This window comes from Felis catus, chromosome A2 (assembly GCF_018350175.1).
Source record: "Felis catus isolate Fca126 chromosome A2, F.catus_Fca126_mat1.0, whole genome shotgun sequence".
Lineage (NCBI taxonomy): Eukaryota > Metazoa > Chordata > Mammalia > Carnivora > Felidae > Felis > Felis catus.
The window spans coordinates 21,403,729-21,427,356 of NC_058369.1; the positions used below are offsets into that span (position 1 = coordinate 21,403,729).

The window sequence follows — 23,628 nt, forward strand, 5'->3', positions numbered from 1 at the left end:
TTAGCCTCCAGCTAGTCTCCTGGCCCAGCGAGTTGGGAGAAAGTCAGGAGGAGGTCCCCAGCCCAAATTTTGCCCCTTCCCTCCAACAGTCAGGGAGACCCTCCACGCAGGTAAAAGCCAGGGGGACCCTGTTCGCTCCCCAGTCCTAGATCATCCTGGCTACACCTGTCTCTGTGTACCCCCCAGCTTTCGAGATAGAAGCCATGCTTCATGGCAGGGGGCACTCAGCCAGTGATGGCCTGGTCCTGCGTCTCTACTTCAGCATCCGCTTCCGTCTCACCCCATGGCACTGCACCTTCCCTGACTTGGTGCACAGCGTCCTCGCTCTAGGCCTGGTGTCTTTGCCCTCCTTTTTCACTGGGCTAACTTCTCTTTATTCTTCAAAATCCAACCCCAACCGTGCCACTTCTAGGAACCCTTCCCTGACATTCCCCGGGCTCTTGGTGGCACCTGGTTGTTCTCTGGGTGGTAGCTGTCACACGAGGCAATGTGTCTCCTTGGTATCCAATGGACCTGCAGCACTCAGCCCCCGGCCTGGCCCAAGTGAGTGCTGGAAAGCACTCGGTGAACAAAACAGCGAAGGGCACGGAACTCCTTTCACCTGTTCACGGAGAACACCTCTGCAAGTACGGCTGGGCCAGAAAGTCACCCATGACCCCTCTGCTGCTGTACCAATTCCACAGCCCAGCCCAGCTGCTGGGGTCCCGGAGGGGTGAGTCGGGGTGGGCACTCATCTCGCATCCCGGTATGTCAGAGCTCTGGTCTGAGCCCCTCGGAGCAACCTTCACAAGGTGACTCAGCCTCGACCCCCACCTGCCCACCAGGCTCAATGGAGACGCAGCAGCTCAGCAGGGGTGTTCCTGTGAATTTGGCAAACCCGCTGCTGGAACCCCCTCCCACTGGCCTCTCCCCTGACCCTTCTGGAAAGACTCACTCTGCAAACAACCTGTAAAGCTCTAGAGCTGAGAACAGAATGCTTTCCCTGGTGATCTAGTTTGCTTCCTCTCAGCAAGCAAACGAGCTCATTTATTGCTTTCCCCTGGCTGCCAGGAAGCTCTGCACAAAGCTTTGTGCCGCTCTAGCTTGCCTTACCCTGGCGCCTGTGATCTAACTCTTCCCCTGCTTGTTTCTTTTATTCTATTCTCATGGTTTTGCTTTTGTTCTCTTCCTGGTTTTCATTTGTAAGCCAAAGACATGTGTCACTTTTTAATAAGTAGGTGGAGTAACTCTAGATGTTTAGGTGTGCTTCGCCTATGCAGGGGATTGAGTGCAATCTTGGGGGTGCCCACCCCCGGAGCATGGATGGGAGAGCAGACCCAGGGCCTGGAGCCCAGGCCTGGAGCACCCTCATGAGACTCAAGGCTCCTGGGGACAGACGCTTGCGTCCTCCGTGGGCCGGGGACCTCATCTCTGCCTCCCCCATCTCCAGTGCTGGCCTCTTGACCCGGTGGCGAGCGGACATCCTGAGCACAGGTGCGAAAACCAAACCGTGTCATGCAAATCCCATCACCAAGGGGCCCAAGAGCTTGCTGAGAAGGTGGAGAGTTGGCCTGTAAAGAACTTCTACCCAGTTTGTGCCCACCCAGGGCCAGTTGTGTTTCTAATAAGAACTTCTACCCAGTTCACTCTTTTTCTTCTTCTTTTTGTTTTTGTTTTTGTTTTTAGTCGAAACTGGGTTTCACAGACTCAGTGACCATTAAGCAGACTGAACCTTTGCTCCCAGAGAATGTTCTCCCACCCTAGACCCCCAGCTGGGGGCTGCAGCAACATTTTAAATGGGTGATTTAATCTCTTTAAATCTTAGTTTCTCTGCTTGTAAAAAAATGAAGAGGTTGGACTGAAAGTTCTTCATGGGCCTTACTGGCCACAGGCCTTCGAGGGGCTCACAGTGGAAGGTTCTAATGGGATTCTGAGGCCCTGGGATGTAGCCAGATGCAACCACAGATGTCCATTCCCTGGGCTCACAGCACCTTTATTTGGAATGAGTGGGAATATCCCTCCCCATCACAGTCCGGGCCCCACGGGCGGTCTTCTGGCCACAGGGTGGCAGCTCTCTGCACACAGTGGGGTGGCCTGGGGTGTGGGCACAACCCCTCCCACATAACTACAGCTCCACGGACCAGCAGGAAATCTCTGTTCCTGGGGAACCCTCTTGGTAATCCAGCTTGAGCAATCTGGGATGGATACGTGGACAGAAAGAAAGATAGGTGGTCAGCAAATCTCAGGTGTGGTGGGAAGAGAGGGAGGTGGCTGGGGTTAGGAGTGTGGAGGGTAGAGAGGCTGGGAGCCTTAGAATTTCCTCCAGCACAGGACGACAAGGCCTGGTCACCCAAGTGGACCCAGCTGTGTGTGGTCTTCAGGGCCCAGGGCTCTGAGAGTTTGGGAGGAATTTCCTACTGTCCCCGACTCACCCTAGTGATCTCTGGGCTGGGGTGTTCTTTGCAGGTTTGAGCTGACTGTCCTCTGTGAGGTCACTGAGAGCTAGGTCAGAGATATCTAAAGTATCAACCTTTGCCCTCACTGCCTCTAGGTTCCAGGCAAGGACAGAGGAGTAGGGCCACCCGCCAAGCCCAGTTCCCAGCCTCTAGGCCTCCACACCCGGCCAGGCTCAGTGGCCTGCTTGCGCAGTCACCTGGTGGCAGAGTAGTCACGGCCCTGAACGCTCAGTGTTCGCCTGCTGTCATCTGCCGCTGCTGGGGGCCCCCAGAGCACGCCCTGGTAGAACTGGCCTGAGATACAAAGGGCGGGTCAGCAAGGAAAAAAGATGGAGGTTGGGAGACACATAGAGGTGAAGGGCACTGCCAGTTCGCAGGCAGAGGTGGCTTCTGAGGGTGCCCTGAGCCGTGGGCAACATACCAAGGGTCCCGCCAACGTGGCTAGAGAAGCGGTCGGTGTCCCGCAGAAGGAGCCGGAGTCCCTCCCCAGGACCGTCCCAGGGGAGCAGGCCGATGGTCACTTTGTCTGGGCTGCTGAGCAGCAGGAGCCCCGCCTTGTCCATGGTCATGTTGAGGCTGTGGGGAAACCCCGCAACCTGAGCAATCGAGGCGGGAGTGGCCTTGGGCGGGACGTCCCTTAAATGTTCTGGGCTTCGCTTTCCTCACTGGTAAACTGGGACCGTCTTAGCGGTATCTGGTGTATTATTTATAAGATAAACCAGATTCCTTTCCCTCCCTGGTTTTCTTAGATTAGTTTCTCATAAATTAGTTTTATATGATTTAGGCAATTGTCTGATACATTCATTCTATCCCCTTCGTTTTTCTGGCTAGTGCCACTTCCTTCTGATGATTAGGGTTACTTATGTCTAGAAGAGCAAGTCCCTTTTCATCCTATCCTGTCCTTTTCTACTTAAGATAAGCTTTGAAGGTCGGGCTCCTTAAAGCATGTTGAATAAGACCCTGCTGTTAACTCTGAGGTTATTTGAAATGGAACTGCCCTAAATTTACACTGTCCTTGATTCAATGTACAAGATGTGGTCTGTTTTCCCTTAGGTGTTATCTTCTGCAGCTCACGAAAGTATTTGGATTTTCTCTCCCTGCAGGTGTTAGGAATTCTTCATTCTCCCTTCTAGTGTGCACGTCCAGGGCACAGGAACTCTTGTCATTCTTTGTGCATTTATCAGATAATAGGAGACTTTAAGACCTCTCATGAAATTGGATGGTTTTCGGACAAGCGCCTCAGATTTTCTAGGCACCCACTCATTTGTCAAGTGGAAACCGGTCTCTACAGTGTGGCGCAGCGAGAGGGCAGAGGACAAGACTCTCCGTGCTCGGTATAGGCTGGGGTGTTGCGTACTGCGCAAAGAGGGCCAGGGTCCTTGGCCCCACTCCCAGGCCCCTGGTAGCCTCCAGAGCTGGCAAGCTGCCTCTGGAAAGCTCTGTGGTGGGGCAGCCTCACCCAGAAGAGGTGGCCGTCCACCTCTACGCTAAGGATGACATTCGTAACCTCCCCCAGGGCACAGTGCTCTCCAGCTTCTCATTATTGCCGTCATTACCTCACCACACAGACAGCACGGCCCTCCCCTGTACCCAGTGGGCACCATACTGTCCCATGGGCACAGTACTCCTGGATCCCATCCCCTCATTGGACCTTCTCCTCAGCCCTCTGGCTCAGGGCTGGGTGATTGTCTCTAGTTACGAGTGAGGAAACAGAGGAGCTAAGCAGCCTGCCCAGGGTCACACAGGACTGGCAGTAGAGCTAGCTCCAAGCCACACTGTGCCCCACGTCGGGTAGTGACCCGGGTGAGGTGTGAGGGCAGCTGGGTCCCAGCACAACCCCTCTGTGACCTCCGGAACGGGAGGGTATGGTGCAGGGCTCTCTGTGGGGGCAGCCCACCGCAGGAGACGCATGCTCCGCCACCCCATCCCCAGGCTCATGGGCCCAGATCACCTAGCAGCAGTCACCGGCCAACTAATGTGGCCAGAGAAGTACCCAGCGGGGGGCATACCCAGGTGTCACCGAGAACAGCGTCTCTTTCCACTTATAGGCAGAGTTTCTTCGATTTCGAGTCACTACCACGTGCTCAGGGGAGGCGCGGACCTGCAGCTGCGGGTTCTTGAAGGTCACCTCGATCCACGAGAACTGGGCCTTTTCTGTCTCATACTGGCCAGTCACCTCAACCCCTAAGAGGGCCGGGAGCACAGAGGTCAAGGCCGTGGCCCCAGCTGGGCGCTGGCCTGGATGACAGGTCCACCCAAACCCCTTCTCACCGGCTCACCTTCTCAGTCCCCTTTTCCCAACACTTCCTCCCACAACCTCTCCCTCATCCCCTGGTTTCATGTGGCTTTGGAAGGGCCCCCGAATCCTTAGCGATGGCCACCTTCAGACGAGCCCTTTGAGAGGGCAGATCCTGTCTGAAATCAGGGAATATTCATAAAGCCCCCATAGTGTGGCTGGCCTGACGAGGTGCTGTGGCCAAGAGCGAGATGGAAAACGAGTGATGCCCAGCCTCTGGGAGCAAGCAGACCACGGCCTGGTGAGATGAGCGGTAGACTGGGTGGATGTGGGAGGAATGGGGGAGCCGCAGAGGCTCATTGGCTCTGGGTGGCTCTGCAGGTGTGTGTGAGCATCCCCGAGTGCTGTGTATCCTCACATCTGACCTGACACTCGGTTCAACCAGTAGGACCCTTCTGGGGTTGGGAGTGCAGGCCTGGTCAGCACACCTACCCCTTCCTCCCACTCACCTGCTCCATACCCTCCAGAGTCCTATCAGTACCTTCCAGGCCTCCGCTGCTGCTTTCCCCTTCCTCTGCCCAGTGGGCCCCCACTCGTCTGCCAAGGCCCAATCATTCCTGTATGACCCCGTGCAGCCTCCCCTGGCCCTCGGACAGCTCTTGTCTCCTCCTCTGGGCTCACTTCCGTGTCGCTCTGGGCATTGACTATAGGCCTCTGAGCTTATGTGTGCCCAAGTCTGTCTCGCCACCCCTGAAGTATGGCAGTGCCTGGGGACAAGTCCACATCTGGTCTCCCTGGAGTGCCCAGGCCACCCGGACCTGCATATGTGATGTTCAGGGGAAAGTCTGTGGGGTGGCCGTGTAAGTGCAAGTGTCAGTGCTCAGAGGCAGGCCACGCTGTGATCTTGGGACAGGCCCACACGGGGTAAGGTGTGTCTCCATGGGCTGTGTCCCATCATTGTCTCTGGGGGGGTTAAGTTGGGAGTGAGTGGTGTCTGGGTCTCTCTGGGTGGATGATTGGGTGTGCACCTCTCACCTTGGTCAGGGTCTGAGAGCAGGTTCATTGGCCCCTGAGAGTGCTTGATGTCCACACAGAGAGGATTCACACTCTGTCCGGGCAGTGTCAGGATGACAGGAGGTGCCTGGATGGGGGCTGGAACAGCAGGTGTAGTTCCTAGAGCAGGTAGAGCGGGCTGGGAGGTAAGGGCAGGGAGGGGGCCTGAGGGAGGCTGGCAACCTACCTGGGGGTGAGTCTGTCTTGGCTGGTTCTGAAAGAAGAAAAAGTCTGGATTTAGACAGCCTCTTCCTGGGGAGTGGGGGAAGAGGTGAGAGATGGAGAAGCAGATGCCCGTGGCCAGGGCTCCCTCTCAACTTCAACACTGGGAAACCCACGTGATGTGTCTGCAGAGCTCCCCGAGGGTTTCCTCTCCTGGTGTCTATGTGTCATAGTGTCAGAAGGTATTGCAGGAACTCTGGCCTTGATTCTCAAATCCACTTCATCAGGAGTGGAGGGGGCTGATGGTGCCAAAGCAGGCATTAGTGCAGGGGCAGCCAGAAACAGAAAGGAAGAAGGTAGTCAGGATTGAGAGTAATCTTCACATCCTCCAGCCATCGTTGCCACCCGCCACCCCCCCGGCCCCACAACCCCTGCCATACATACATCCAACTTGGAAGAGCCTTTGTAATGAGACTTTCAAACAGGAGAGCACACTATTAGGGAAAATGCGGAGGACATGGGGTCTAGCCTGACTCTGCCGCTTCTGAATCCAGATTTGGGATTGGAAATAGCTCAAGGGACCACTGTTAGCTTTGGAAATGGAGGAAGCCTTCCCTTTCTAGAAGGTTCCATCCTGAGCCAGCCTCCAGAGTGTAATGAATCTGATCCAGTGAAAATAAAGGACACATTACTTCAGGGCACCTGGGTGGCTCAGTCAGTTAAGCGTCTGACTTTGGCTTAGGTCATGGTCTCACAGTTCGTGGGTTTGAGCCCTGTGTCAGGCTCTGTTCTGGTGCTTTACCTCTCCAACTCTACAGGCAGGTTTAATGATCACCTTAAGGAAACTAGACTCTCAGAGGGTCAGAAAGTGGCTTACCTAACAACATGTCCGGTAGCAGCAAGTCCCTAACCCCATGGTAGGTTAGATGATGAGATGGAGAATGAACAGGTCCTTGTGGTCCGAGTCTCCCTGGGTTACCAGGCGCCTTCCCAGAAGGTCCAGCTTTGGAAAAGTTGACACACACACAGTCTTCTCTAAAGTGGTGTCGTGGTCCCCCCCCCCAGCCTGGGCTCTGGGACCCACCCCGGGAGAGGGATGTGGAGAGGGCGGATGGCTCCCTTCCTTGCACTCATCACTCTGGGAGCCTCTCCTCCCATGGCCAGAAGAAATTCAAAGTGGGAACAAAGGGCCCTTCTTGAACCCCTCCGCCCCTGCCACTGGGATGTCAGCCCCCACCCCCAGTCCCTAATTCAAATTACTTCGTCCTCTATAGCCGCTTCTTTCGGTAAGGAAGGAGTCTGCATAGCTGCTCCCTAATCAGACATAAATGGACGTGAGTCCCAGCCCCGCCAGCCAGCCAGGTGAGCCAGGAAAGTCACTCCCCCAACAACCAGGGCAGAGCCCAGTCTGTGGCCAGGGTCACGATTCTGTCAATCTCCCACCCCTCTCCCCTCTCGTCCTTTGCCACCTGTTAATCTGGACCTTCTGTCTCCCATGGTATGAAATCTGGAGAGAGGAAGACCTGGAAATCAGAGGGACCTGGGTTTGCTTGTTAGATGTACCTTTCTGGGGCCTGCAGTTGAACAGGGATTGTATCCCTAGTGCCCAGGGCAGGCCCCAAATGGCAGCCAGTATCTGAATGAACGAAGTGACTAAATGCACTCATTTGCTTAGGCAGACGACACCCCCTGCTGGCAGTGGGGTTGGGCTGGAGAGGCCCTGGCCAGCAACCTCGTGGGGCTGGTGCCTTAGGTCCTGTGTCAGCCAACTGTCCCCCAGCCCAGCCTTTGAGGCTCTTACCTAAGTGGAAGTGCCTGCGTTCGTTTTCTGGATAAAACAAAAAGAGAAAGAAAGAAATACACTGTTAGAGTGATTTCAATAAATTTGACATGCTTGTATTTAACCTTGCTTTCCAACCCCAGCACTAAACAGGTGCAGTGAACTCTGGGGTCAGGAGACCTGGCCTCAGCTTTCACATCAATGAAATGGGAGGAGTCTCCCGGGGCTCCTGGGAGATTAGGGGTGGCAGGGTTGGGGTCTTGGTTGGGATGCAGAGGAAAGGCTGCAGAGGGTGCTGGGTCAAAACTGTGCTGCCAAGGAGGCCGGGGTCCTGCTCTCACACCCACCGGTTTCCACGGGCTTCTCTGCAACTTCAGATCGTTCTTCGCCTTCGGGTTTGGTGACCACCATGGACGTGAGGGGTGTGACAAAGCTGTACTGCAGCGACAAGTTCAGAGCTCGGGTCTCAAGGGCCTGCTTCTCAGCATCAGATGCCAAAATCCTGCAGGTTGAGGACATCACAGGTTCAGCAGGTCCCTGGATGCCTTGTCAGAATCTCCCTCCCTTCCAGACCCTTCTGGGAGGGTTCCACTGGGAGAGTCTGGAGCTCACACGTGGTGCCACAACCCCCTCTCTCTGGACTTGGGAGACACCCTGTGCCCGCTGCTCCCCCCCCCCCCCCGTCCCCACCGCCATGGGAAGCTTGTGAAGGTGCTCAGGCTATGTGTAGCTGTCCTGGTGGGCCCTCAAAGGTGTGGGCTACCCACATTTTCTCTAGCAGTTGCTGGATGGTCAGGTATGCCCAGAGTCTCTCCATGAAGCTGTGGAAGATGTACTTGGGGCTCTGGAACTCTTCCTCCTTCTCCGCCACTCTAATTTCCGTTTGGAAGGTGATGTTCTGCATGTGCTAGAAAGAGGGGCCCAGCCGGGGCAGGAGCTGTGAGGGCCTAGGTCTTCCAAGTGCTCCCACATGAAACCTGCTTAGAGCTGGGGCAGCTCCCATGCATCGGCTGCAAGGACTGCACTACCTTTGAGTAGAGTGGGGTGTGGGGAGGGAGTTTGGGGAATGAGAGTCTTGGTCACAGAGCCTCCCAAGATGAGAAGGAGGTGGAGATAAAAGGTAGCAAACCGCCCAAGTGCAACATGGCAGACACAGAGCTGGGAGCTCAGGTCAGACGGATCCTTCCAGAGAAAGGGAAATGAGAATGGGATGTGACGCTCAGGACAGTGTAGAAACAGCAGTAGGAAGGAAGTCCAAGTGTGGTGTGTGGACAGAAAGGGTCCCCGCATGCATTCCACACTCACCCCAAAGATGGAGACTCTGGGGACAAAGAGGGAAGAGATTTCCCCAGCAGTCAGTGGCAGAGTTGGAAAGAGAACTCCGGTGTCATGGCCCTGATAGGGCTTGGGGTCCCGTCCACCCGCAACCAGCTATCCTGGCCCATCCTGATGCCCTCTGCTGGGGCTGGGCACTGTGGGATGGAGGCAGCAAGGCATATGCCGAGCTCCGAGTGACTGCTGCATCCTTCCCCAGGGAGGGGGCTTCTGGTCTGGGGCTGCCCTGCCCACAGCCTGGGAAGTGGCGAGAGGTGGGGGGACAGAGGAAACCCCACCTTTCTTGCCATTTCTCCCCGCTGCAGTCGAAGACCTTCTCAGTGTGGATCAGATCCCGCTACCCCTGCTGGAACTACCTCCTCTGTCTCTCACCCAGAGCCAGGCCTCCCCACACTGTCACATGCAGGCCACCTGCACGAATTTTGTCCTATCCACACATAGAGCTATTTGCTTGATGGTTTTGCTTAAATGAACTTTAAATAGACTAATACTATTTATTTGGCCCTGTCCCAAGCAATAATACCTGTGAAATCTTAGGTCTGGGGTTCAAGTTCTATTTTTCAGGACACATTAAAATAAATACACAACTACTAAAACAAACATGTTTGTGAACTACCCTGAGTCACCTTGGGTCTTACACTTTGGGAACGCCTGGCCTTTCGGTTCATATTAGCAGCTAACATGAATGAAATATTTACACTGGGGCCAGACTGTAATCCCCACAGCAGTCTTACAAGGTGGGTAGGGTGACCTATTCTGATTTTTACACAGGAGGAAACTGAGGCACAGTGAGGTTAAGTGATTTGTCCCAGGACTCACCTCTGGGAGGTGGCAGAGCTGGGTCTGAACCCAGGCAGGCTGGCCATAGATCACACACTGCCCATCCCACTACTCGGCCACTTCCTCTGAGGTGAGGCCCAGGACCCCCCATTCTCTTCTGACTCACATACCTGCTGTTCTTCCCACACACGCTGCCTGCTTGCCATGCAAGCCTAGAATGTTCCTCCATCATTCCACCGTCTGGCCTGTACCATCCTCTACTCATCCTTCAGTCTCAGCTGGGCCTCCTTCAGGCATCCCTCCCTGATTCCCAGACCAGGTCTGGGTTCCCAGGGCTGCTCCCCTGAGTTCCCGGGTTTGTTGTGTCAGGGACATCCCAGCCCGAAGCTCCTTGCTGGTGTGAGGATTTACACGCACTGTCACTGCCGGGAGGACAGCGTCCCCAGGGCCTAGAGAAGGACCTGGTGCAGAGCAGGTGCTGTTTCTCTCTGTGGAATGACAGGGCCTCCTGTGGCACAGAGGCAGGGGAAGACTGGGCAGAGACGGCACCACGTGGGGAGCCAGGCTCTTGACCTGGCTGCAGAGGGGCCCCAGGCAAGTTGCATGCCCTGCCTGGATCTCAGCCTGCTCATCTGTGAAATGGGAGCAGCCCTCTCTGCCCCACTGCAACCTCAGAGGGCAGTGTGAGGACAGGAGGGAATGCCAGGCCTCTGGTTCTCTCAGGAACAGCAGCAGCACAGACGGACTGCTGAGTGTCATCTCTAAGTGGGAGACAGCACTTCGTGACTTGCTCTCTCAACTGCTGGAGCCCTGTGGGGCTGGGGTGTGAATGAAGCCCTTCTGACTCCCTGCTCCAGCGGCCTTTCCCCTGCAGAATGGCCGGCCACACTCACCAGATGCCCTCTGACTTTGGCTGAGAGCACATCAGGGCTCTGGTCCTGGAGCTTCCCAGCGACCACGATCTCGGAGCCTTTGAAGAGCAGCCGGAAGTTGTCCTGCGAAACCTCCTCCACAGCGTTGCTTGGGTACTCAAAGGTCACTGCTGTCAGCAGTGGGTTGGCCACTTCCTGGTAGAAATCCTGCAAGGTGGGGGGTGTCACGAGTGCGGGGCTGGGGTCTGCCTGCCTCTCTGTGCCATCCCTCACTCAGGGGCCACCGGGGACACTCTGGCACCTGGAGCTGCAGGGCAGAGTCCGAGTCCTCATAGATGCGCCGAGCCAGGCCGCCGTTGTCCAGTGCCATCTTCTCCAGGAAGGCATAGCTGACATCGAAGCCAAAGCCCAGGCAGAAGAGGCTGTACTGGCCAGCTATGGCTTCCTGCACGTTCTTCTGGATCCTCGCAGGGTTGGTCTCTCCTGGGCCCAGCAGTTTGGGAAGGGGGTGGGGAGTATGAGAAAACAGCGATTTGTTCAATGGATACTTCTGGACTCTAGAGACCCCCCCCCCCTCCCTGCCTCGGGTTCCACAGCAAGCCAGGGGAAGGCCTCAGCAGATCCCTCTGGGCCGTGTGCCTTGGAGTTGCTGGTGGTGCCCTCACCCACAGTGGGGTCACCATCGGTGAGCAGGATGATGAGGGAGACACTGCCCGCGGGCAGCAGCTCCTGCCGGTTGGCGTTACTCAGCAGCTGCACGGCCATCAGCATTGCGTCGTTGATGTTGGTCCCTGGGGGGCACACACTCAGGATGGCTTCCAGCCCAGTGCCTCAGGCTGGGCTTGGTTCCCCAGAAGTCCCCACACCACAGCAGGGCTACAGAGGCACTCACCGCCTTGGGCCTGGATGCCGGCCACATATCTCCTGGCCTGGTTCACGTCCTCGGCTGAGGCTGGCACCAGCAATGGCTTCCACTGGGTTGCATCCCCGCTGAAGCTGATAAGGTTGAACTGGTCTCTGGGGCTGAGGTCATCCAGGATCTTGATTAAGGCTTCCCGGGTCTGAGCAGGAGGATCGGAGACAAGGTGGGTGTCTCAGTGGAGCCTCCCTGGGGCTGGCATCCTGTGTACTTGGGCTGGCATCCCCGGACTTGCATGGTGACTGCTCTAGAGCCAGGACCTGCCGATACTCTGACCAATCTCAACCCCTGGGTACCCCATACCCAGGAAGATGGAGGAGGGAGAATCTGCCTACCGGGCCGGAGGTGATGGCATGAGGCATGTGTGAGTTTCCAGAGTTGTGGTCTTAACCTGTGGGACCCACCTGTTGGATCTTCCTGCCCAACATGGAGCCGCTCTTGTCAATGACAAAGATCACATTCTTGGGTATTGTGGGTAGGCCCTCGGGGGCAAAGTAGTGTACAAAGTAGCCATTTTCAATCTGTGATCAGAGTGAAACAACCCAGGTAATAAGAGCTGCAGCCCTGCCCTGCCCCCAACCAGCCTTCTCAGCTTAATACTTGGGTTCCTCTCTTCACACAGCCCCATCTTTCTCTGTCTCAATGCTAACTTCCTCAAATCCTCACCATCTTCTAGGTCTCAGTCCAGCCCCTCTCTTGCCTTCCCTGCTCACGTATGGCCTACTAGAACTCTACCCCCACTTTACCTCCTATTTGTTTTAGTATTTGAGGCAATTTATTCTAAAAGGTTTAGACATAATAAACCTGAGATCCATTAAAAGAGTAAGGACTTGAAAAACAAGGTCCATAGTGGGGCACCTGGGTGGCTCAGTGGGTTCAGCTTCTGACTTCAGTTCAGGTCGTGACTCACGGTGTGTGAGTTTGAGCCCCACGTCATCGGGCTCTGTGCTGACAACTCAGAGCCTGGAGCCTTCTTTGGATTGTGTATCTCCCTCTCTCTCTGCCCCTCCCCCACTCACACTCTGTCTCTCTCAAAAAAAAAAGTTAAAAAAAGTTTTAAAAAACAAGGTCCATCAAAAGAGTAAAGGGAAAGCACAATGAAGCCAGAAACTTGCATGAAAGAAGCTACTGCCATTGAACATCAAACTGAACTGTGAGCCTCCTGCCAGCCAAGGCAATAAGGGAAATCCTGCAAGGCATCTCTTTAGCAGAGATGAAACTTCTGTGCCTCCAAAAGAAAATTGTTTCAGGGAAACATAACAAAATTGCTTGTTTTTGGTCTGTGCTGCCACTGGTTCACACTGATGAGTAGGGGCAGTTACTTTGCCTTTCCTTCTAGAACATGTAAGCTCAAGCCCTTGAGTATGGATGGATTTTCTGGTTGCCCCTATTCTCGCCTGGAGCCCACATACCTGAATGGAGCCCCCGGAGAGGGTCCGGTTCACATCGTAGCGGATGATGAAGTTGCCATTCAGGACTGTGTCCTCCTGCCCTGGTGACTTTTGCTGGGAGAGTGTGGGCTTGAATCGGATGTGAGCCTGGGAAAGGACAGGCTGGGGTTGAGAAGAGCCCCATGGCCACACCCCCCCCCCCCATCTGAAGCAAGAATTCCAGGATATGGCCTTGGGCCACAGTCCAGGGAATGTTCCCTGAGGCTGAGCTGTTGGAGAGAATGACTCCCCATAGGGGAGTGGGGGAGTGAACCTCTGCTCTTAGAGCTGCACCAGCAGGGGCCCGGCTCAGGATATGCATGATCCAGCTGGCGGCCCCTTTCCATCCATGGGGCCCTCACTTAGGTTCCTCCCCACAGCCTTCTCCCCACCAGGGCGAAAGTGGTCTCCACACCAGCACCTACCACCCTTCTCTGGGCCTTGTTCTCCACCTCTGCCAAGTGGCAGCATGGACACAGACCTCAGAAGTCCCTCCAGCACAGAGATTCTGCCCAGTTGTCCCGCTCTCCGGACAGACTCATAAGGCTGGCCGGACAACAGGCCCCTTGGTACCCTTGCCTGCTGACAATGGCAGGCCCACCTTGGTCTTGTTCCGTGAGATGGTGAGGGCATCTGCCAGTTCGTTGGTCATGAAGGTGCTCTCTGTCTCCAGAAAGCTGATGCCCTGAGGCTCAAAGATGTGAATGTCCATCTGGAGGCAAGAAGCGGGTCACTGGGTTGGCAGGGAGCTGGGGCTGGGCCTCCGGGGAGGCAGAGGGGGAAGGAGGGGCTGCCCTCAGCAGAGCAGGTGTGTTCCTGGAGACCTCCCGGGAAAAGGCGGTGCCAGTACCTGCAGATGCTTGACCAGCTGCTGAGGCTGGACTTTCAGCAGCAGCTCATACACTTCCAGACGCCGTTTGAGCAGCTCCTCATACACTAGCTCGAAGGTGACCTTGGCAGAGGGAGCCACATTGACTGACACCTGGAACTGCTCCATCTTTCTTCCGGTGGCCCTGGGGGAGAGGGACGTCAGGTTTGTCCCTCCAGGCCGGGCGGGGTTATGGCCACTGGAGGCTGGAGAGGGTCTGAAGGGCTAGAGGCAGGGCAGCCTCTGCCCCCACCCCCCTGGGGTCCCTTCCCACCACCATCTTTGGCTCACTTGATGAGGCCAGCACTCTCTCCCCTGGCCACGGCCGTGCTGTACTGCTCCTGGGCTGCAGCCTTCTCCTTGATGTTCCCGGGGTAAGTCACACCGTCGATGATCCTGTGGCAGGAGGGGAAGATTTGTGGAGGGCCTGATAGGGGCAGCCCACTCCAATCCCACCTCCTCCAGGGAGCCTCCCTTGACTTAACAGAGTGACTCCTGTCTCTGCCTGAGGCCATCCCTGTTTATTATGTACTTACTGTATACAAGTCTGTGCAGGACCCCAGGTGGGGAGGAGAGCTCTGCATGCTATGCCACGCCTCCATCTACCCTGAGGCATGCACAGTGTTGGCAAACATGCGTTTACCGAACACACAGGGGAAGGAGGCTGCAGAGGAGGCAGGACTGAGCCTCTCTTCACCCTTGCAGTCCGGCCCCACATCCCAGCTTTCCCTCTCATCTCACAGCCTGCTCCCAGAAGAACTGGTCAGTCACCAGTGAGCTTTCTGGGGTGCCCCTGTGCCCAGCCCTGCGTGCACCTGTGCGGGGAAGACTGGGAAGGAGAGAGATGCCAGACTCCCAGGTCAGTGGGAAATGCAGCACTGAAAGCCTCTGGCCCCTCTCCCTGCCAGCACAGGGCAGGGGGCTCTTCAGGGAGGTTGGCCTCTGGGGAAGCAGGTGTTGGACAACGGGTGGACTGGACTCCCAGGGGTGTGGGTCCCACAATCCTATTTTTGGGGACTAGAAAGAGCTACCAGGGCTTCTCCTCTGGAATGAAAATGACTACTCCAGATCCTCCTTGGGAGGCGAGCAGGGATGTGTCAGGCAAACACAGCCCTGCTCCACCTGGGAGTGGCATGAAAGGGTGTGCAGGGGTCGGCGGGGGTAGCCAGGGCATTAGGACCCAGTGTTCCTCCTCCCCAACTTCCTGACATTCCTGGTCATAATTTAACCCTGGGCTAGGGATGGGACTGCAGAGTGGGCCGCAGGGCTCCTCCTCCTGGACGCCCAGCCGGGGCACCAAGGCCAGCAGGCTGCCAGGCTCCGGGCCCATCACATGCGCTGAGAGCCCTGGGCTGGCGCCGCTCCCTGGGCCCAGATTGTGTTGATGCAGGGCATAGGGAAGCAGGGGGCAGGGTGCCCTGCTCCCCAAGCTGGCTGGGGGCCGCCTGCAGAGCGCACACTGCACACAGTGCTCACACAGCACAGGCCCCCGCTCCAGGTTTAGGAGAAGCAGTGGCCAAGAAAGAAGAAGGAGCCGAGCACAGGGACCCAGCCCCCACTATAGTTTTTCAGAGGTCTCAGGGTAGTTTGGGGACCCCGGCTGAGCCCGCTCTCTGTCCCACCCAGCACCCTCCCTGAGTTGCTGGGATCAGCCTCTTTCTGGCCTGCCCTCAATCACTGCCTCTCTGGTGGGGACAAGGACAGATAGAGAGGGTTCTCATGTATTGGACAAACATTGCAAAACATTCGGGAAGGGTGAGGAGGACAAGGTGAGGATCAGCACTGAGCCACAGAGTCCACAGAAATCCCAGGGGTCTCCCAATTCTTGGCCTCTGGCCCAGAGCAGAAACGCCCTCTGCAGTATCCCAGGGGGGAGGGAGGGGACTAGCCTGGCTTGGAACTTCCTATGACAAAGAGATCCCCCTCCTCAAGGCATTGCTCCATTGTGGGGCAGTCCCAGGGTTGGGAAGTCTTCTGTATTCTGAGCTGGACTCTGCCTTTGGGTGACTCCCTCCTGCCTGGGCCTGGGCCTCAGGATGCCCCAACTCTGTACTCCTCAGAGGCAAAGAAATCAAGATGCTGTGGTTTTCCACCTGTCAACTGGGCAGTATTTGGGGATGGTGCACAGAGGGATGGACGGTGGGGTGGATGGAAGGAGGGAGGGGTGGAGGGAGGGAGGGGTGGAGGGCGGAGGCATGGAACACTTCTGAGAATGTACTGAAGTTCGTGGGTCAAGTCCCTGGTTCCCTGTATTGCCTACAGGCCGAGCACACACACCTAAGGCACACCTCACATCAGGAAGAGAGTCGCTCTTCTTGACTGGGTGCCATCGGGGAAGCTGGTGTCATGGTGTTGGGTTGGGGAGGGAGACGAGGAGGAGGGCAGGAAGGTACCTACATGGAGAAGTTGGTGATGAAGGCTCTCTTGGGCAGCTCCACCTGGAAGGTGGCCTCCTGTACAACATCGGCCTTGTTGACCACCCTGCTGGTGACGACTGTGTGGGCAAATCTGGATGAGACCCTGGAGTCCACGGTGAGGCTGTAGATGTCAATGTCATTCTGGACCAATGAAGGAGGAGGAATGGGATTGTCTCAATGCCAGTCCAGCTCGAGGCAGCACTCTTTAAAAAGAGTCCCAGACCAAGCCCTGGCCCCCATCCCCGACTGAGCCACTGACCAGGCCTCCAGCCAAACCCCATGATACATTCCACATGTGAACACCAGTCTCACATAAGAGGCAGCTATGTGCTTCGTTCCCCACCCTTCAGGGCCATGATGGTGGAGCTTGCGGCCCAGTGCGTCTGGGAAGCAACTCTCACTTACTCCTCAGGCAGGGGGCCCTAGATGGGTCAGGAAGCTTCACATTTGATCTTAGCTCTGCCCACTGAAAGGGTAATGAACAAGTCCTGTGATTTCTGGTGACCTCAGCCTCGTGGAAACTGGGAAAAACAGCTCTTGCCTGTCTCCCACTAGGTGCTCACAGGAGCTAGGAGAACTTGGAGGTGATGAGGACCCAGTCTCTAATTGCTGGGAGGCTTCCTCTTTGCCCCCTTGACCCTGCAGCTGTGGACCCTCCTCAGACATATGCTCTCCTCCAGATCTGTGGTCCCCAGGGAAGGACATGTGCACACCAGCTGCCTGCACACGGTATGTTCCGCTGTGCACGCAGCTTAGCACAGAGACGGGTGACTGGCCCGGCGGCTTATGTATACACGGGAGTGTCTGCTGGGTGGCAGGCACTGTACTAAGTTCTTTATAAATGTTACAGGTTTGAATAGCTTTTCTTTTTAGTGTTTTATAGATGAGGAAACAGACACAGAGTACATAACTCCTGGGGCACCTGGGTGGCTCAATCGGGTAAGCTTCTGACTCTTGATTTCGGCTCAGGTCATCATCTTGCAGTTTGTGAGTTCGAGCCCCGCATTGGGCTCTCTGCTGTTGGCGTAGAGCCTGCTTCGGATCCTCTGTCCCTCTCTCTCTCTGCCCCTATCCTGCTTGCATGCCTCTCTCTCTCTTTCAAAATAAATAAACAAACTTTAAATAAATAACTCCTTCATGGCCACTCAGCCAGGGAGAGGTAGACTTGGGCTCACGAAACCCATTTTTTAAAAAGTTTATTTACTTATTTTGAGAGAGAGAAAAAGTGCAAGTGGGGGAGGGTCAGAGAGAGGAGAGAGAGCAAGAATCCCAAGCAAGCTCCACACCAAAAGCGCAGAGCCCGATGCGGGGGTCAAACCCATGAACTGTGAGATCGTGACCTAAGCCGAAGCTGGATATTCAACTGCCCAACCAACTGAGCCACCCAGGTGCCCCTCGTGGAGCCCGTTCCTACCCCTTTCCCCACGCCCCCCACTGCCAGCCTCTAGCAGCAACTTATTGGGCTGCACTTTCTCCCCGTAAAATGGGACTAGATCTCCCTACTGTTAAGTAAGAGAGGAACCATACAGCCCGGGCTAGTGCCTGGTGGATGGTCAGCACCAACTCTTTGCACACACACTGATCCACGCTCCCTTGTCCACATAATGCTTGCACGTGCAGAGGCTCTCACCATTGCTAATCAGCTCACACCATTCACACTCAGGCCCCCACGGACACCCACTACCTTTTGGGGGGTGGAGGTGTGAAGGACAGCCAGCAGAGAGAGCAGGACCGTCGCGATGCCACAGGCGCGGCCAGGGGCTGAAGTCTTCATTTTGGCTCCCGTGCCTGGCAGGTTGCTTCTGAACTCGAGAGGAAGTGGGGAATGAATTAATAACATGCTTGCTGTCCCGCCCCTGTGGGGGCAGGTTCTGGGAAATTGGGATCTACAAGCCAAAAACTGCAGTTGCCTCAGATAAGTAAACTGTGAATATCCTGTGGACCTTGGCTGGGGACAGGAACATGTACCGAGGAAGAGCAAGCTCAGGTGGGAGTTGGGTACGGCACCCCTTCTGAAAGGTCCACGGTCACCCCAGGCCACTACCACCCCCCATACCAGCCATTGCACCAGCCAGCTCCCTAGGTCTGGGAGATACACCAGTGAACCAGCCTGCTCTCCAGAAGCCCAGTCTGGGGGAAATAGGGAGGCCCAGAACAGGAGGGCTAGGGGGTGGCTTCCAGGAGGCAGGGGGACCGGAGGCCAGCTTGATGTCACGGGGCAGTGAGGGCCCTAATGGCTCTGAGGAGCCACTGGAGTGTCTGAGTGGGGCAAGATATGCTGGGGCCAAGGCAGGATGGAGACACTTCATTTCTGGGGTGAGAGGGGCTGGGTCCAGGGGTCCCCTTCTCTCTCCTTGGGTCCCCGGCTGCTGTCAGCCCCCATTAACCTAGCTAGGGCTCTTGGCTCAACTCCAGCAAGGCCGCCAGAACAAGACCCGCACTTTGGCAATACAAACTGAGAACCATAAAGATGCCTGCACCTTGTGGCCCGGAAGTCTCCTTCCGGGTAATTTATTGATAGGAAATCGTGCAACACAAGTCCTGAAGGGGGTGATTCATTGTGGCGGTGTATGCACTCAGATAGCCTGTGGAGGTCGGTCGTGCCAAGGGAGCCCATGATTCACGGCTTGCGTGAGAAAGCGCAGGACACCCAGCCATCAGCACACCAAGGCAGTGCCACTGTCCTGAGCCCAGACCCGTAGGAATGCACCCGAGGGCCTGGGGTAGGATTACCAGTAGCTTTTTTCAATTTTTCTTTAATAAACTTGAAATGCTGCTTTTATAACAAATAGCAATAAAATGAATAAATATTAAGGGATCCGGATGCAGCTGGTGCTTGCGTCCCTGGCGGCTCTGGGACAGCCCAGCTCCCGAGTCTGGCCATAGATAAGGTAAAGTTGCTTCAGGAAAAGTGGTGGCCAGGTGCCAAGCCCTGGGTTGAGGAAGGAGGGTGACTTGGTGGCACTTGTCAGTGGGGGTGGGGAGGGAGGGGAGTAGCCATTTCGGGGGCCCACACAAGGTTCTGAGGCAGTGACCGGCCCCCAAGTTCCCCTCCATCAGTGGCAGGAGCATGTGTCTTTGGCTGCAAGTCAATGTTCCCCTCCAGAAAGCATCTCTGTGCGCATCTATACTGCTTGCCCTTTGGCTCTGAATATGGTTGGGATCATCCAGGGCTTCACACCCGGTCAGCAATCTGAGCAAAGAGCCGCGCCCCCCCCCTCCCCCCCGCGCCGAGGAGCACGGTGAGCAGGCCCAGGCCCTGCCCCACAGAAGGGCCACTCGGGGCACAGAGCACGGGCCCAGCCTGAAGACAGCTATATAAGGACGCCATGCTGGCTGAGAACGTGGGGAAGGCTCCAAGCAGCCACCCCCACATGCCCAGGGGACAGGTGGACTTCCGTGCAGGCAGCAGGCAGGACTGCCTATGGCTTTGCCGTCACAGGGGGACAGACTTCTGCAGTCCCCTGGGTCTGACAGTTCCACGCACACAGGGGACACTGAAGCCTGAGGACGGAAGAACCGCTCATGAGCCAAGGACCTGGAGTTCTCACAATGCAGGCGGACCGGTGGGAGTGGCGAGGGGGAGGCTCACCCTGAGTCTGAGAAAGGAGCAGCTCAGTAAGCAGACTACCACTGGCCAGAAAGGGGCCTCGACCTGGTTTTGTCTTTAAGGGGTGTGAGCTGGCAAGGAGGTGGTACAACTAAGGGCCCCAGAGGAAAGGGGTTTTGAGGTGACCTGGTCCTGCAGAGCCTTGGGGTCTTTGGAAGCATCTCAACATCTTCTGTGGAAGGCAGGGGGAGGGGTGAGCCTCGGGCCCCCACCTGCTTCACTCTGAGCAGTGTTACTGTGGCCTGTTTTATGCAACAGGCTCCAGCTCTCGTCCCTTTTCAGATGGGAGGAAAAACTGAGACTCAGAAAGGCAGAGACTGGTCTGAAGCCACAGCTCAGCGCCAGTTCACCACGTCCAAGACTTTCTGGCATGTGGCAGTGGCTGTAATGGCACCTGCCTTATCCTCTGGGACCTCCCAAAAGCCCACAAAGGGTACAGAACATGCCCCACCCCCTACCCCACCTGCCCCTCCGCTACACTGAGCGGCTATGGCTGGTGACCAACTAACACCCTCCAAATGCCGGAGTCACTTGGGCATCCTCTTTATTGTTCCCTAGGTGCCGGTGCAGACTCCCTGGGCTGAGGGACCAGGGCTCTGAGGGACAGGCGGCAGTCCCAGAGGCAGCAGGTGAGAAGGTGCATTCTGGCATAAAAAAAGTTTTTGGGAAAGGCTCCTGCATCTAGGAGTTGGCAGTGGCGAGAGGAATGGTGTGCACTTCTTAGCCAAAGACACTCTTGGCAGGTCCAGCTTTGGGCTTCTCAAAGACGGTCTCGGTGCCGGTCCGGGTGCCGCTGAACACCGACGGGGCGGTGGAACCAGCTAGTTCTGTGGGCAGGATGGGGAGGTGTGGGCAGGGGCATTTGTGGGGAGCGCCCCCCCTGCTCAGGAGCTCTGGACTCAGGAAAGGATGCTGGGACCCCTCTCCCCACCCCCCCCCCCACCACTGACACCTCCCCCCTCCACCCCCACTGCCCAGGAGGATACTCACCACACTCCCGCATGACCTGGTAGGTCTTGGACTTGATTTCCTGGTTCTTGGCCAGGTTCCCACGGGCCCCCTTCAGATCTTCCTCCTTCACGGGGGGGCGCTTCTTCTTGATGGGGGCCTCCTGAGCACCAGCCTTGGAGAGCCCAGAACCTCATCTTACAACCCGAGGCCTCAAGAGTGAAAGCCCTTTCCTACCTCACTGCCTTGGCCCTGAGACCCCTCTTCTCTGGTCACTGAACTCAAGCCAATTTAAGGCTACACTCCTCTTCCAGGAAGCTCTCCCAACCATGCCCCACCCTCGCCTCCACGTCTCTCTCTACCTCCCCCACAGACCAGGAGCATGGGGACCATGGCTACTGTGGCCTGACACTGCCTGTCTGGCCAGGCTCAGGCCTGGGAACGAAGGGCAAAGGGGAAAGGGGCTGGTTTTGAGTGGAGTTTCCTTGGGTAAATTCCAAGATCTGCTCATCGGGTGGCAAGGGCCCCTCAGGGATTGTCTCTCTCTCCCCCAAACTGCCGGCATTTGCCTCGTGCGTTTTGGGGTGGGAATCTGGTGGAAGAATCAGATGCCCGTGAAGTCGGTCCAAAGTCAGCACCCATCCATGGAGCAGGTAGCAAGGAGAACCTCCACTTAGCATGCCTTAGCACTGACCTACAAGTCCATCCCTCTCCAGACTGGGGATATTCAGACTCAGTGCTTATCCTACCATTCAACCCCAGGCGCCCAGGAGTCTGAGGCCTCATTCCTTCTTAAGCCCTGGGGACAGGTGCAGGGAATTCCTGGTCCCTGAGTCTGGGCTGGGATCCTGCGGCAACACAGTACACCCCCTGCACCGAGATATATCCTGCTGGGGAGATGCCTGGGGGAAGTTATGCACCCACAGATCCCGCCTGGCGTGCACGCACATACACACACACACACACACACACACACACACACACACGGCTACAAACGAGTCCTATGGTCAACTTCTTCACACACAAAGGCAGACACAAATTGAAGTATCATACATGTTGTCTCTACCCTCCTGACAAGCCACAGAACACCAAACCCAAGATAAATGGGGGTTTGCCGTCAAGCTGGGGCCCAGTGCTGCCCCTCCTGAGCCCCGGCCTCCCAGGGGCTCACAGAGCTTCTCGTTACGCCTGCAGTTCAGCTCAGGACACAACTGTCAGAGGTGACAGTGTCCAGCTGTCCATCCCCACCCCCCCGGCACCAACCCGGCCTGTGCCGGTCCTCCTACCTGGGACATGGTGGGCGTTGTGCGAGAGCTGCTGCAAAGGCTCCCCTCTGGCAGGCAGAAGCCGGTGGAAGAGATCGGGGCAGCGCCAGCCCTCTGGGGCTTATATAGTCCACTTGCCTGTCCCGGAAAGCCACTCCCCTCCTCGATGGGCTTCCCGATGATTCAGGTCCGCACAGCCTGCAGCTTCAGAGTTTATTCTTAGAGATGATAGGGGCTCGCTGAGCACTGCTGCCTGGGGGCCACAGCCCCGGTGGAAAAGGACAGCTGGGGAGACCCGGGGCCCTCGAGAACAAGTGCTCTTACGCAGGCGGGAGGTGCCAGGCCTGGCAGTGCGCAATGAGGATTTATGAGCGTGGGTCCTGGAATGTGTGTGGCAGCCTGAGCTGTCCACCTGGGAGAGTCCATCCCAATGGGGTGGGTGTCCCTGAGGGAAGGGAGGGCCCTGGGCTAGGCTGGACCGCTCTGAGCTTATTTTTCCCTCTCTTTTACCCTTCTATGGATTCCAGAGGAAAGAGACTTTCCATCCTGCATGGCAGCAGAGCAGAAGCTTCCTGTGTGTGACACTTGGAAGCACTTGCTCACAGTGAGCACAGCCCCCCATGGTTCACAGGTGAGCAGCTGAGGCTGTGAGAAGCTCGGGGAGCTGCTTCATCTGTGTTTTTGCCCTCTGCCTGGCTCCTAGTGCAAGGGTAGCCAAGGGACAAAAGGCGGGAGGTAAAGTGCCCAGAAAGGACCAGAAGAAAACCTGCTTTGTGGTAAGGGCACTGGTGAGTGTAGGCAGGGAAGGGCACAGAGCCTCTGACTGGGTGAGGTCACCCAAAGGTGCCTGGCCTGACATTCAGGTTGCTGAAAGCAGGTGGGCGAGATCCAAGCCCATTCCAGGCACTGAGCTGTGGAGAGAGGGACAGGCCCAAGGTCTCTCCTGAAGGCCATTTAGCTCTCTGCTAGCTCCTAATAGCCCATCCCTGAAGGGGAGACCCTCGGGGCGCAAGGCAGAACTCTCCACCTGAGATGGGTGTGGGGAGGGGATGTGGGTGGGAGGTCGGCCACATCCCAGCTCCTGGTCAGTGTGTGGTGGGGATTATTTTTATCCTTGGAGGCTCCAGGCAGACAGAACCCCACCAGGCACTGACACTTGGTTATCCCGAATACCACTCCACTGCTGTCACGCCTCCAGTCTCCCCCTCCAAGTCCCAGGAGGCCAATGAGAGGACTGCCAGGCTCCATCTGAGACCAGCGCTCAGGGGCACGGACCCAGGACTGCAAACGGGGCCGAAAGGCACCGAGGGTGGGCCCAGCCTGGGAAGGGTGCTTTGGCATTGCCCCCAATCCCGCCACCCCAGCTGGCTCTGCCCAGGGAGGCACCTGCCTGCCAGCCCCGTGGCCTTGCTCCTCACCCCTCAACCTCCCAGTACTGCTTGCTCCTCAGGGGGAGGTAAAGCAGCTTTTACTCGCCTTAACAGGTAAGTGGAAAAGGCAAGAGTACTTTTAGCTTGT

The 23,628-nt window shown here is 56.6% G+C and overlaps 2 protein-coding genes across 6 annotated transcripts; both read right to left on the reverse strand.

Annotated features, from left to right (window-relative positions):
- Positions 1-1,947: 1,947 nt before the first annotated feature.
- ITIH4 (inter-alpha-trypsin inhibitor heavy chain 4) lies at positions 1,948-18,130 on the reverse strand. 5 transcript variants are annotated; one of them, XM_011279531.3, is made up of 24 exons: positions 17,972-18,130; positions 16,268-16,428; positions 14,162-14,266; positions 13,853-14,015; positions 13,604-13,714; positions 12,985-13,110; positions 11,977-12,093; positions 11,546-11,714; positions 11,319-11,444; positions 10,955-11,136; positions 10,675-10,860; positions 8,434-8,573; positions 8,014-8,168; positions 7,688-7,714; positions 7,356-7,409; positions 7,147-7,200; positions 6,764-6,889; positions 6,063-6,185; positions 5,912-5,938; positions 5,707-5,823; positions 4,445-4,619; positions 2,857-3,011; positions 2,633-2,729; positions 1,948-2,174 (listed from the first exon to the last, which is right to left on the reverse strand). In XM_011279531.3, exons 1-24 carry the CDS (start codon positions 18,125-18,127, stop codon positions 2,105-2,107), a joined length of 2,922 nt encoding a protein of 973 aa, XP_011277833.3. In that variant the 5' UTR covers positions 18,128-18,130; the 3' UTR covers positions 1,948-2,104. The 5 variants fall into 5 exon arrangements, with proteins under 5 accessions (XP_011277833.3, XP_006928918.3, XP_011277834.3 ...); XM_006928856.4 differs by lacking the exon at positions 7,356-7,409; XM_011279532.3 differs by lacking the exon at positions 7,147-7,200.
- Positions 18,131-20,424: 2,294 nt separating this feature from the next.
- MUSTN1 (musculoskeletal, embryonic nuclear protein 1) lies at positions 20,425-22,392 on the reverse strand. The gene is made up of 3 exons (XM_006928855.4): positions 22,132-22,392; positions 20,888-21,020; positions 20,425-20,724 (listed from the first exon to the last, which is right to left on the reverse strand). The coding sequence occupies exons 1-3, from the start codon at positions 22,138-22,140 to the stop codon at positions 20,618-20,620; spliced, it is 249 nt and encodes an 82-aa protein (XP_006928917.1). The 5' UTR covers positions 22,141-22,392; the 3' UTR covers positions 20,425-20,617.
- Between the last annotated feature and the right edge of the window lie 1,236 nt (positions 22,393-23,628).

Excerpts from the sequence above, each read along its gene's own strand:
- ITIH4 (XM_011279531.3), bottom strand. The coding sequence starts at position 18,127 with ATGTTATTAATTCATTCCCCACTTCCTCTCGAGTTCAGAAGCAACCTG. Across the intron at positions 11,715-11,976 it reads TGGGCAGGAAGATCCAACAG|ACCCGGGAAGCCTTAATCAA; the intron begins GTGGGTCCCACA and ends CCTCCTGCTCAG. Across the intron at positions 7,715-8,013 it reads AGAGAAGCCCGTGGAAACCG|AAAACGAACGCAGGCACTTC; the intron begins GTGGGTGTGAGA and ends TGTTTTATCCAG.
- MUSTN1 (XM_006928855.4), bottom strand. Across the intron at positions 20,725-20,887 it reads CCAGGTCATGCGGGAGTGTG|AACTAGCTGGTTCCACCGCC; the intron begins GTGAGTATCCTC and ends TCCTGCCCACAG.